This window comes from Rhamphochromis sp. 'chilingali' (assembly GCF_963969265.1).
Source record: "Rhamphochromis sp. 'chilingali' genome assembly, chromosome: 6".
In the NCBI taxonomy this organism is placed as follows: Eukaryota; Metazoa; Chordata; class Actinopteri; order Cichliformes; family Cichlidae; genus Rhamphochromis; species Rhamphochromis sp. 'chilingali'.
The window spans coordinates 4,875,021-4,889,662 of NC_137933.1; the positions used below are offsets into that span (position 1 = coordinate 4,875,021).

Genomic DNA, 14,642 nt, shown 5'->3' on the forward strand with positions numbered 1-14,642 from the left:
CTTCGGCTGTACCAGCTACAGGGGCCTGGCTAGCTAGGGGTGAATGAAGGGTGCGAAGCCGAGTCTCCAATTCAGTAATCCTGGCCTCCAGAGCTGCAAAAATGATACATTTGTTACAAGTATCATTACTGCTAAAGGAGGCCAAGGAGTAACTAAACATCTGACACAATGAGCAGGAAAGTGCAGGAGGGACAGGTGAAGAGGCCATGCTGCTAGCGAGTCGGCTATGAGCTAAGCTAAGCTAGCGAAACAGTAAAGACACAGTGAGTGAATACTTTGCCTATAAGTTAGGTAGTGAGTACACAGAAAGTGGGCTTCGGGTGAAGCACGTGAAGATTATACTATGAAATAAGAAGGTATCTAAAAGTTCTTAATTAATTTGCCGAGCAGATAAGCTACTCAAAAACACCACTGTGTTTGAGCAGGAACAGGACATTCAGTAAAACATTCAGTAAAACAAACAGCTGAATAGCATTTCTTCATAAATACAGTACTTGGACTTCCAAAATCAAAACAAGACAGAAACATGACTTTTCTGGTTTCTCCTGTTTTGAGGTGACGACAGATCAGTATAATTGTCTCATGCACTCAAATTCATTTCAAAGAGTACACAAACACCACATGAACTTGCCCAAACACATCTGTGTCAACAGTACTGGTCATATTCATGCTTGCTGACATGAAACCATAGTCAGGCAGATTTAGATCTGAATAACACAGTCAGTCCTGACTTCTTCCATTATTAGGAAAACATGGCTACCACTTTAAACATAATGGATCCCAGATTCCATCACCCATCAACACAATCCTAATCCTTGATCATCATCCCATTGGAAGATTGTTTAGAAATGGACAAATGTTGGTCTCTCAATTCATTTGTTGCTGTTGCGAGTGTTAGGAGTCAGACCTCGTCCTCCTCCTTCCACCTTTCTGACAACATTTCACCATTTTATTTTGGTGAAATGTTGTCAGAAATATCTACTCACTTAGACTGCACTAAGGATGACAGAGACCATGAACACTGTTTTATCTGAGAGGAGCAGAGAAGATGAAAGGTAGAAAAAGGGTGAAGCAGAAGCTGAGCTCTCTCTGAGGGAGCTTCATACACAGGTCTAACTCTGTACTGCTTAAACCGATTCACAAACAGAGGCTTCGCCACATGCTCTGCAGGTTGACGGGTGTTTTCACAGCAGAAGCTTGAGCAGACGCTGACAAACATTAAAGCTTTGTGAAACTTTATGGCTGCATCTATGACAGCTGATGAGTCATTAAAACAATTTCCTCCGAGGGTTACTGATGTAAAGAGTGAGAAGAAGAAGGTGGGGGTGGCACGTTGTCACAGCTTACTTATCAAAACCAAAGGTCAACTTAAGCTGCAGGGTAAAAATCAATATCATGATAATTATCACTCCTTAATTTTATTTAAACCCCAGGTCACATAAAGGCTATTTCATCCTGATCATTCTGGGATTTATTTCCACCAACTGCTATTATTACTATTTGTTAAATTTTCTTGCTCTTTTTTTTTTTACATCATTACAATGTCAGACCATCAAAATTTCACAGAACCCAAGATGATGCTTTTTCATTGCTTAGCCCTGGACCTATATACAATCAGTTTACAGCAATTTAATTTAAAAAATAAAAACAGAAAAAAAAAAGCAGAAAATGATCATGTTGGAGGTGCTGAAAGACTGAAATTAGCAGCTTTTCCTCACTAAATGGCCAAAGTGAAGGTGATGTAAGCTCTTCTACAGTTGTGTACTTTAATATTCCCACATTAATCCATGTGTCTAATCTTCTAATGAACTACGACGGCATATGAAGCTCAATGATGGAAGGAAAATCTTTGATACTGAAGTTTCAAAGTTGTGAGAAAAACGTGGCAGATTTGTAATGGATAACTCAGAAAACAGTGTTTTTTGGTTAAGGAAATTCATCACTTTGGGCATCAGGTTTGCCATGCACCATGCCAACGTTGACCTAATTAAATTATGCTTTTGAATTGGGTTTAGCAACAAAGAAATGTTTGTGATTTTAGCTGAGAATCATCATATTATCATAAGCATGCAGACTTTGCAGAGATGCTGTTGTGACCTGGGTCTATCCAAAAGAAAAGAGCAGACAAGAACAAAAGCACAATGAACAGATGCAAGGATATTACTGGTTACACCTTTGAGCTATTCGAATGGGACTTGTGGTACCACAGGACACAATCTGACTGATTATTAAAGCAACTGATCCCCACAGTGTGGAGACTCAAAGAGGTCAACATCTTAGGCAACAGCACTAAAGTTCCATATGCTATTTGGCAGATGGACTCTTAGGATAAACCTTATGGTATAGGGATTCCTGGATGCATTGATGATTTCCGTTGTTGGATGGAGGCATCAAAAACAAATAACGATGCCAAGGTTGTTGCTGACTCATATTTAAAGCGTTGTGCTTGGATTGTTGTACAGAGAAGTTTTTTTTTTCACATATCTGCCACTTTAACATAAAAAATTTTGACTCTTATTTTTTCCTACCTTCAGTGGCCCTAACATGTACCCAGCACTGTTCTTCATATTATACATTTTGCATGATCTTCTACATATTTTTAAGTTACTTGATGAATAACTTGCTTGCATCGGTGGTTTTTAATATAACATAGTAAAAAGACCACTTGGAACAAGGATAAACTTGCGTACCACTCAACATATGAATTTCCACTACTTAAAGACCAATTATGATGTCATCTTCATCATTTTCAATCCAGTCCTTTTATCTCAACAATAAGAGCAATTTTTATTTGCTAAGCTACCAAAGCACAAAAACTCATGTCCACCGATCAGGTGATCACTGAAAGGTGAAGTAAATAACACTGATCGTCTCGTCATGGTGGCACTTCTAGAGAGCAAGTGAACATTTGGTCCTCAAAGTTGATGTGTAGAATCACCAAAAACAGGCAGGCGTAAGGACTTGAGCGCCTTCAACAGGGGCCAAATATTAATGGCTAGATGAGTCAGTGAGAGCATTTCTGAAGATGCTGCTCTGGTGGGGTGTTCCTGGTCCGCAGTGGTCAGGATCTATCTAAAGTCATCAGAGAAAGGAACAATGGTGAACCAGAGTCATAAGCGGCCAAAGCTCACTGATGTGCATCACAGATTATTACGTATGGCGCTGCATAGCAACAAACAAAGCAGGATGCTCACGCTGACCCTGTGGACTACCAAACGAGCCAACAATGGGCATCTGAGCATGAGAACCATGGACTAGTGGAGTCCATGGTTTGATGGGTCAGAGCTGTTAATAGCAGCAAAAGGGGGACCAAACACAGCATTAGTCAGGTGTTCATAATGATCTTCTTGCTGGGTGTAATTCAAGAGATGAACCCATGTTGTGCCTACACATAGGAAATAATCATGCAAAATACATTAAAATGCATCTTTAGGCACTTTCAGGTTGTCAAAAAAACAATTTGTTGACATTTCTTTAGTTGAATCTAGAGCTGGGCGATAGAACGATAACGATATGTATCGCGATATAACTTTTACTCGATAGAGAAATTAAGCTATCGCGATAGACCTCGCCGCTCTTGTCCTCTTTAAAAAAAAAAAAAAAAAAAAAAAAAAAAAAAAAGGTCAGCCAATCCAAATTAAGTAGCGCAGAGCCGAACCAATCACAGGCGCAGTGTCATGTCGCGTGACTTGTTACGTACAGCACAAGTGCCAAGCCGCACGTGTGTTTGTTTGGGAAGCAGCCAGCGGGTAATGGAGCCAGCGCGTAATGGAGGAAATGAGTGTGCCGACTAGAAAAATCAACCGAGCGTGACCGAAGAGAAAACAGATGATGGTTCCAATGCCGGAGAGATTGTCGAACGGAAGAGCCAAAGAAGTTCCGTAGTGTGAAGGTATTTCGGCTATTTCAAGTCTGACAAAAAACAGAGTAGCGTGCACTGTAAATTGTGCCGAAAGCAAGTCTGGAAATACAATAAACTGGTGCATGCGTCACACTGTGCGCCACGTTATTGTTTCGGTGAAATGAATTTCTACAATACTGTTACTGTTAATTCTACTCTCTGCAGTGTTTAAATGCTTACATATACACACAGTTACTGTCCCTCCACACATACGACTCGGTTCTGCTTCTATGCCCCAGCTTTGTTTACTTTTTCCCACCGAGGCTTCTAGACTTCTGATTGGCCAATATTTCTGCACGGTTAGGAATCTAGCGCCACCTGCTGCTTTGGCATGTTCATAGCAGCGTTTTCCTTCATTTCTGCCTTTATGTGTGGACGGGATTATTTTTTAAAACGAAAACGTAAAATCTCCGTTTTCAAAAATACCCGTGTACGTGTGGACGTAGCCTCAGTCTCTGACTGGAAGCGCTAATTCGTCATTCGGCTTTTGTCAGACTAAAGTAACTGTTAAAACTGTTTGAAAAGCTAAGCTATACAACAAGGAGAGATTGAGAATTTCCTTTTAGTTCTCAGTTTATTTGATATTGACAAAAGTTAGTCAGTTTTGTCTGTTCTTCTGTAAAACAAACTAAGATTTGTTTTTAGAATTAATATTTTGTTTCTAAGTGGAATTGACAATTTAGTCTGTTTCGTTTGTTCTATTTTGAAACTTAAACGCTTTAGCGGCTGCCTTTTGTGTAGTTTGCAATATTTGCCTTTATTTACAGTGGGGCAAAAAAGTATTTAGTCAGCCACCGATTGTGCAAGTTCCCCCACTTAAAATGATGACAGAGGTCAGTAATTTGCACCAGAGGTACACTTCAACTGTGAGAGACAGAATGTGAAAAAAAAATCCATGAATTCACATGGTAGGATTTGTAAAGAATTTATTCGTAAATTAGGGTGGAAAATAAGTATTTGGTCACCTCAAACAAGGAAAATCTCTGGCTCTCACAGACCTGTAACATCTTCTGTAAGAAGCTTTTCTGTCCCCCACTCGTTACCTGTATGAATGGCACCTGTTTGAACTCATCATCTGTATAAAAGACACCTGTCCACAGCCTCAAACAGTCAGACTCCAAACTCCGCCATGGCCAAGACCAAAGAGCTTTCGAAGGACACCAGGAAAAGTATTGTAGACCTGCACCAGACTGGGAAGAGTGAATCTACAATAGGCAAGCAGCTTGGTGTGAAGAAATCAACTGTGGGAGCAATCATCAGAAAATGGAAGACATACAAGACCACTGATAATCTCCCTCGATCTGGGGCTCCACGCAAGATCTCATCCCGTGGGGTCAAAATGACCATGAGAACGGTGAGCAAAGATCCCAGAACCACACGGGGGGACCTGGTGAATGACCTGCAGAGAGCTGGGACCAAAGTAACAAAGGTCACCATCAGTAACACACTACAACGGCAGGGAATCAAATCCCGCAGTGCCAGACGTGTTCCGCTGCTGAAGCCAGTGCATGTCCAGGCCCGTCTGAAGTTTGCCAGAGAGCACATGGATGATACAGCAGAGGATTGGGAGAATGTCATGTGGTCAGATGAAACCAAAGTAGAACTTTTTGGTATAAACTCAACTCGTCGTGTTTGGAGGAAGAAGAATACTGAGTTGCATCCCAAGAACACCATACCTACTGTGAAGCATGGGGGTGGAAACATCATGCTATGGGGCTGTTTTTCTGCCAAGGGGACAGGACGACTGATCCGTGTTAAGGACAGAATGAATGGGGCCATGTATCGTGAGATTTTGAGCCAAAACCTCCTTCCATCAGTGAGAACTTTGAAGATGAAACGAGGCTGGGTCTTCCAACATGACAATGATCCAAAACACACCACCCGGGCAACAAAGGAGTGGCTCCGTAAGAAGCATTTGAAAGTCCTGGAGTGGCCTAGCCAGTCTCCAGACCTCAACCCCATAGAAAATCTGTGGCGGGAGTTGAAAGTCCGTGTTGCTTGGCGACAGCCCCAAAACATCACTGCTCTCAAGAAGATCTGCATGGAGGAATGGGCCAAAATACCAGCTACTGTGTGTGCAAACCTGGTAAAGACCTATAGTAAATGTTTGACCTCTGTTATTTCCAACAAAGGTTATGTTACAAAGTATTGAGTTGTATTTTTGTTATTGACCAAATACTTATTTTCCACCCTGATTTACGAATAAATTCTTTACAAATCCTACCATGTGGATTCATGGATTTTTTTTTCACATTCTGTCTCTCACAGTTGAAGTGTACCTCTGGTGCAAATTACTGACCTCTGTCATCATTTTAGGTGGGGGAACTTGCACAATCGGTGGCTGACTAAATACTTTTTTGCCCCACTGTATCTGAAAAAGTCTCATGTTCCTTAAGTACATCTACCCTGTTGAACTTATTATGGGAAATAAATATTTAAATAAAAACAAGCTGCTGATTATTTCACATTTTACTTGTGAGCAACGGCACATTTAAATCTTACAAATATAGTTATTTGGCTTATATCGTGATAGATATCGTTATCGCCTGAAATGAAAAAAACATATCGTGATATGAAAAAATCTCATATCGCCCAGCTCTAGTTGAATCTATGAAAAAGAAAATGCTAAAGGCAAAAATACAATAGTACTTATTTTTCCAGACCACAGACTAATTCCAGATGTTTGACTTTTCCAACAGCCTGATCAAAGAAATGTTGGTCACGTGGTTATGTATCCCTGTCCCCGTGTCAGGGCTAGACGAGTGGTGATTAGTGATAATAATTCTAATTGAGGGATAATGAATAATGTTGGCATCTCTTTTTCTCATTGAAAAATTAATCCTGATTTGGACACTGAAGGCTTTCAGCTCAGTCGTAGTTATCTGCATCTCCCACATGTGGACTTGGCTGGATGACCCAGGTAAATTAACAGTAATATGAGTGTACATGGACGGAACTTTTAGGGTAATGTCTTTGTATTTGTTATTCATCTGAGACAAACACACTACTCACCTTTCCTTCAAAAGGTTGGTCACTGCTAAGGAGCCAGCCCCAGACCTTTCCAGACTTTGTCTTTCCCTCACCAGCTGTCTCATAGGCCAGGCTGTTATTGTGACGCTGATCCAAGATGTGGAACATGTCCCTAAAATAGGTTTCAGCACTTTGAGTCTGGGTGGGCAGAGCAGGTCATCTACTAATGGGAGGGTTGGTGGTTGTTTGACCCCTTGCTTCTCCAGTCTGCATGCCTAAATATCCTTCAAAATAAGATTTTTTTTTTCGGATTTGTGTCAGCTTTCCGGTGCAGATCCCTCCCATTGCTCATTATGCTGTTGAGCATATCATAGGACACTTTTCTCAGCTGGCCTCTGGCTGATATATGAAGTTAAAAATTCTGTCCTCTGTGATTTAGCTTGCAAAACTGAATCACTGTATTAAGTGAGTGACAGATGAAACGCTGCTGCTGCCAGCGTGAGTTTAGTCCTCAGTCCACCACACTGCAAAGGCCATGCTCACTCCCAGGAGGACCCAAGATCTCGCCTCAACTGCTCTTGCTCAGATGTTGCTAACAGGCTCCGTTCTTTAATCTCCTCGTCCAGCTTCCAAATTTTCAGAGTCGATGTAAAAACGGCAGACATATGGTGCCACACATGGAGCACCAACATGCCCATTCAGGCTGTGAGCAGATGAAGCAGCAGCTTGTTCATCAGCCACAGTTGGTGGTTCGATTAGTCACCTCTCTAGCAGGTCGGCACACTAATCGCCAAACCGTGAGTCTCTGCTTCACCTCCACATGCGTAACCATCCATATTTCTGTTTCAAAGACCTCACTGCTGATTTGGACTGCACTGGTTCATACAGGGGGCTTAAATGAACCGACAGAAGCCACATTTCTGCATGTGAGAAGCCACAATGACCCGGTGTCTGCCACTGTCATGCAGACACAATGAAGAAAAAAGATATTTAACCTTTTTTTTGAAAACAAAGAAAAGGGAACCATGTGAAATAATGCCCAAATTTTTTACTCAGTTGTATATAGTATTTGTATTTGTATTCTATTTTTATCTTATTGTATATTTATTTTATTTTATTCTACTGTATATAGTATTTTATTTTATTCTATTCTGTACAGTTGTGTACTGTATTTATTCTTATTGTATTCTAATTTTTGCCTCATAACTTTTGCACTGTCCACTTCCTGCTGTGACAAAACAAATTTCCCAAGTGTGGGACTAATAAAGGTTATCTTATCTTATCTTATCTTATCTTAAATAACTAAAAACATGGAAGAATTTTAACAATGGGGGGAAAACATACAAAAATGAATGATTAAAATGAAGAGTTTAGTAATAAATAAACATGAAAGAAGATTTCATTTTTCTTTATTTTTTTCATTATCTTTTTGTCTTTTTTCCCACACCTCCTGCCTTTTTTTGTTTCACTCTAACGCTGCACTGCTTTTTTACTTTATTTATCAGTACACAACAAATATCTTACTTTCACTTTGAACCAGGAATCCAGATGAACTTCCAGAGTTTTCCCTCGGGATGCTGCATTTGCTTACTGTACAGATACCACAGTATAATGTGTAATTAGCAAGATAGCAGCACTAAGTGAAGGCTAATGAGCAAGAAAGAATATCACAAGAGCCACTGCTGTTTACTCCAAAAATGCTAAAGCCTGAGCAAAACAAATCCCTAATGGATAAATTATCAGAAACTGAGCTCTAAAGAAAGAAAAAAAATAGCATTTCTCAGACACTGGATCAAAGCAGCGGGAGAGAGGAGGGCCGAGCAGACGCCGCTCAGCCTCAGAAATGTGTCAAGGTTTGTTTGGTGGTTAATAAAAGGGCCTCCTTCTTTGTCTTCTGTTGAAATGCATGCGTGGTTTTACATTCTGCTTTACTGAGGAATTTATTTTTACAAAACGTGTTTTGTTTTTGTGTGGCGTTTTATCATTTACTGTGACCAACTTAGTTGTTTGGGGGGGGGAAAGCTGCTACTAAATGCAGAGTGTAAAATCCAGGCCAGACTTGGATCCATCAGAAAGCTGGATGAATCCATTCTGTGTCTTAAGAAAAAAAAAACTACTTCCTACAGGAAATATAAAACAGGCAGCTGCCATTTATATATAAGGCCAAACTGTAATGGACAGTAACTTATGGTTACTTATGATTATCGCACTCCTGAAAAACTACAGTCCTATATTCTGCTAGAGGCAGTGATTCATACAGCGCAGAGCAGAGTTCCTGGTCAGTTGTAGCATGCTGATTTATAAATGACAGCTGACAGAGTGTGATATGTCAACAGATATTTCCTAAAAGACTCTATCATGTGCTCATGGATAAATCCTGGATATCTGTGAGGTTTAGATAGCCAGCGCTGTCCTGTAGGTATTTTAATAGCTACTGTATCCTGCACATGTTGGGAGATATTTAGAAACACAAATGAATGCAGAGACAGTTTGAGTGTGCAGCACATGCGGCACAGTCATGCAATGCATTCACAAAATGTTGCTAACGAGTTTGTGTAAAACGTTGCTGGTTCAGAAACAATGATGTCATCAGCTCCATGTAATTTCATCTGATGTGCACTTGGAGCTACGGCTGCTGAATTAATGGAACTGAACTGAAATTTCCATTCTGGCTTCCAACAGAAAAAGATGACTGAAAACAAAAAGGCCTTTGGCCAACAAGATCTATTAAGAGGAACTAAAAGCCATTAAAAGTCTTCTGTTCTGGATCACGAAGGGTCTGTCACCTTGGTCGCAGCTCTAAATCACTCCCTGCGTGCGTACAGCACGGGTTTCCTGAGATGTGTAGCCTGAGCCGGGTACAGGCCACAATTGGACCTGCTGACATAGGCAGTGTAGGATACACAACACCGGGGAACCACGGTTATTCTCACACAGCCCTTTTCTGCTAGTACTCGGTCTCAGTCTCTGTCATTTTCCATTACAACTGAGTCCCACCTTATGTGCGTCAGACACATGTTGTTTTTTCAATTATTGCCATCATTGTTTTTCAAAAATGGTGGTTTTGATTTTCTTGAAGGAGTTGCTCTCACAACTCACAGTGACATCAGTGACTAGCCAATCGGTGGCATGCAGTCTGTTGCGATCATGGTTTTCCAAGCGCATGGAACTCCGGCGAGTAGGTTCTTAAAAAGGAACCGGCACCAGGTACTACCACTTAATGGTTTTGGCTTCCCTTCATTGGCTTCCTGTTAAATCCAGAATTGAATTCAAAATCCTGCTCCTCACATACAAGGTCTTAAATAATCAGGCCCCATCTTATCTTAATGAGCTTGTAGTACCATATCACCCTATTAGAGCACTTCGCTCTCGCTCTGCAGGCCTACTTGTTGTTCCTAGAGTATTTAAAAGTAGAATGGGAGGGAGAGCCTTCAGTTTTCAGGCCCCTCTTCTGTGGAACCAGCTTCCAGTTTGGATTCAGGAGACAGACACTATCTCTACTTTTAAGATTAGGCTTAAAACTTTCCTTTTTGCTAAAGCATATAGTTAGGGCTGGACCAGGTGACCCTGAATTCTCCCTTAGTTATGCTGCAATAGGTGTAGGCTGCCGGGGGATTCCCATGATGCATTGAGTTTTTCCTTTCCAGTCACCTTTCTCACTCACTATGTATTAACAGACCTCTCTGCATTGAATCATATCTGTTATTAACCTCTGTCTCTCTTCCACAGCATGTCTTTATCCTGTCTTCCTTCTCTCACCCCAACCGGTCGCAGCAGATGGCCCCGCCCCTCCCTGAGCCTGGTTCTGCCGGAAACCTCCGGCAGGGAGGTTAAAAGGGAGTTTTTCCTTCCCACTGTTGCCAAAGTGCTTGCTCATAGGGGCTCATATGATTGTTGGGTTTTTCTCTGTATCTATGAAGCACCTTGAGGCGACTTATGTTGTGATTTGGCGCTATATAAATAAAATTGAATTGAATTGAAAACCTTAAAAACTGACTCGGGTCGAGCAACGCCGATCCCAGTGGGCACTAGTGGGAAAGGGCTAAGAGTCACATCGAGCTCCAAATACCAGACAGCACTTTGTTATTTTATATCATAATTTATATTTGAAGTTCAAGGAAATCAACATGCGGATCCATCCACTGGAGCCCTTTTGTAAAATCAGCGAGCCCAAGCATCTTCTTTTTTTTCTCTTTTTTTTTTTTTTTTTTTTTTAAATCGCTGAGATTAGAATTATTGTGCAGAATTTAAAAATGCTTTCTGCCATAATCGACAATATTTCTAAACTGTTTCAAATATTCTTACTTTTTTCTGTCTTTTCTGTTTATGTAAACAACTGCGCGCACTTTTTGATCACAATGTCACCAGTGATGTCACCACGCTCCCCCTCCCCCTAAGAAACAGTTAAATAATCTCCTGGCTGTTGTAATCCTCTGACATAACAGGCTGGCTAAATGCCTCCTGCAGTGTTTTCTCACAGATTGGGAATCTGGAACAGACAGCATTAAACCACAGACACACACACACTTTGCAATTTTCAAGAAAATACAAATCAACTTGAACAGCTGTAAAGTTTCTTACTAAAGGAGAAGCACCTGGGTGTTGGCTAAATGAATGATGAGCTAAATGTAAGCATGTGTTTCAAATCGTTCATGAAATAAAGAAAAATGACGGTTTTGAATCTGCTGGGCAGACTAAAGCACTGACAGTTTGAACTCAATTAAATAATCGTGTCTTTATGACTTATTGCAGACACATTAAACATGACAGTCTGGCCTCGTATCAGAAGCGGCGACGCATCACAGTGACATCAACAGCTGGATTTAAAAATTTAGCTTGAAGCTAAACTCTAGATGAACTCTGCAGATAGAGGCTTTTTAAAAGATTATGAAAGACCTGAGTTTGCACTTCCAGTTCAACAACCCTTCAGGGAATTTACCCCACAAATCTCCTTACAAAGGGCAGTGCACTTCTAGGTCTCGCTCTCAGTGGGGAAGAAGTGATCAGCCAGACCTCCAGTGTTTGTATTTGATGGGAAAACTTTTACCACAGTAAAAGTGCTGAAGCCTGTGGCAAGATATTTCACTCTGCATTCAGAAGACCAAAGTAATTTACAAAGTGCACTTCATTTTTGATTCACTGAGACCCGAAACACACAGAGCAAGGGAGCTGAAGGTCCATTTCCCATAAATCTCTATACACCCAAAAGTGCAACCACAGGGTTTGCCCTTCCAGTAACCATTAAACAGAATGCAGGTTTAAGGCACTTCCTTTTTATGCGGTGTGTAATGTCAACATATAAGCATTGTTGCATCTCTACACAAGAAATAAAGCAAAGACCTAAAAGGAAAAAAAACCCAAACCACAGTTTTGATAAATTATATTAAATTAGATGACTGACTGCTACAAATGCAACAAAAACAACCCTGTAATATGTCAAATGAGACCGGAGCGTGCCACACGTCTGTGATCATGTGATCAACCCCAGGGCAGATCATTGTTTTGAGACCTTATTGCTAACTCACTCACTCTCTCTCACGCATCCACACACACACACACACACACACACACACACACACACACACACACACACACACACACACACAGAAACTGAAAAATAATATCTTATAGCAATAATCAATAACACCAACAGCATTTTTCCAGCTTCTGATCAGTACCATGGACAACAACTGCAGTCAGAGGTCAGGCGAATGGACACATTTAACATAAGTTTATGCTACAAGCTCACAATGAATCGACTACTCAGCTACAGATTGAGCCTTGCTATTGTAACCTGAAGACAAGTGTAAAGTCTGTAAGCATGGAACAAATGAGAGAAGCCCATGAACCACAGGTCCTCACAGGCTGAGTGGACAGGGGATTGTACCAAACAAGCACATTCATTCATAGAGTTACTCAATCAATAACTGTTTCCACTGGACTAATTTCTATATAAATCAACCACACACAAGTCCACACATACATACATATGACTGCATATTTTCAACATATAAGTCGGAACAGCCTTTCAGTTCTTGACAAAAACACAAAGGAAATACAAGCAGTGGATTTCCCAGCATGCTCATCAGCCGTCCAAATGTTTCAGAATGTATACTGCATACATAAACTTGGGCTTTGGTCATGAGACAGAGCCACAAATGTAGTGGAGCTTTTTAACTCTGTCCCATTTTTATCTAACTGAGGAGAACGTGCACATTCAGCAAGTCTAAGTTGGTTTGGGGGGCTTTTATGCGCGACTGCCCAGGAACACACCGTCTTGTAGTCCGCCCCTGCCCACACCTCGATTTTCTTTTCCATTTCGATGTGGAGCAAAGAGCTCCACACACAAAAGCACATGACGAAACCTGGAGCAATGCCACAAGCTTTAAAAAAGAAATAGTTAATCCTCGTCCCCACAACTTTCATTTACACGGAGCGCATCTCAAGACCGTATCGTCAACTTTCACAGACACCCCGTCTGCTGTCCGCCTCATCCTCCACCTCCCATACTTTAAAGTCCCACTAACTTGACTCACATTTCCCAAAATAGCATTTCCACGATCAGTGAGGGTGTCGTGTTTCTGCGCTCCAACAGTTATCAGACACAACAACACATGTAGAGTAGCGCTGACAGCTCGGTGAGGATGAGCGCACACAAACCAGGGAAACCATACAAAACAAAAAGCAGAGTGGAGCTTCTCCGTGGACCAACAATCATGTTGAAGTGCTGAAAGAAAACTCTAAACCCAAAGTAAAATGACACACACACACACACACACCTTTTACACTCACCTTTCATGGCAGTAATGACAAAATACATAGTTATAATCCAGGCTCGTGGAGAAAACAGTAACACAGCTCCCTGTGTGAGACCAGCGGCAGCTCTATCAGCACTGTCATCCTCCGGCTGCTCGGCACAGCATGAGGATACATGTGACTGCAACGTCATCGTTCTGGCCCCGCCCCATCACTTACCTGCACCTCTTATTGACACAGCTGTCAGCCAATGAGAGGACACTTTTAAAACACCGTGAGCGCACAATCTCAAAATTATATAAAACCACACAACAACAAAAAAAACCCAACACAAAAATATGAACCACTGATGAGAAGGAACACAGAATGACACCAAAGAAACACAAAGTACCACAGAGGGACACAAAATCAACAAAATGACCAATCTGCAACATTCATGTCAGTCAACTTTTGGTGTTGTTCTTACATCATCATCATGATGTTTGTCCAGGATCAACATTGCAACTGACCAATCACATTGTATAAGCAGTTAGCATTAGCCAAGAAGTTAGCTAATGCTATGAAAAACTATTACTAGCAAAAGAACATGAGTAACCTAAATTTGGTTAATAGCAAACATAACTTGATAATACCTAATAATAATTATTTTTTAAACCCTGAAATGCTGAGCACTTGTTCCAGAAGAGCGTTTTACATAAACAAAGACATTTTTTTCTCCTTCTTCCACATTCCAAAGATATGGCATCGCAACAAGGTGAGAGGCCAGTTGCAATGTTGATCCTGGACAAACATTATGATGACGCATGAACAACACCAGCAATATCAGGTAGACCGTAGTCAGGCAGCCTAGTAGTGCTGTACCACCTGTGAGGTGCTGATCCAGCAAAGAAAAAATAAAATCTCAAGAAGAGATGCTTTTAAATGCCTCCAGTCATACTTTTAGAACAGTTTTTATTTGACCTTACCAGTTATTCGCTGGTAAAGTAATGGCATTATGGTCCTGATCAATATTATA

General features: G+C 41.0%; 1 protein-coding gene across 1 annotated transcript in view; it reads right to left on the reverse strand.

The window, feature by feature from the left end:
* Positions 1-13,767, reverse strand: part of LOC308398294 (nuclear receptor ROR-alpha A-like) — a 72,056-nt gene extending 58,289 nt beyond the window's left edge. Inside the window, exon 1 of the mRNA XM_080884847.1 lies at positions 13,664-13,767. Coding sequence (XP_080740973.1) covers positions 13,664-13,691 — 28 coding nt within the window. The 5' untranslated portion in view covers positions 13,692-13,767. The remainder of the gene's footprint in view (positions 1-13,663) is intronic.
* Between the last annotated feature and the right edge of the window lie 875 nt (positions 13,768-14,642).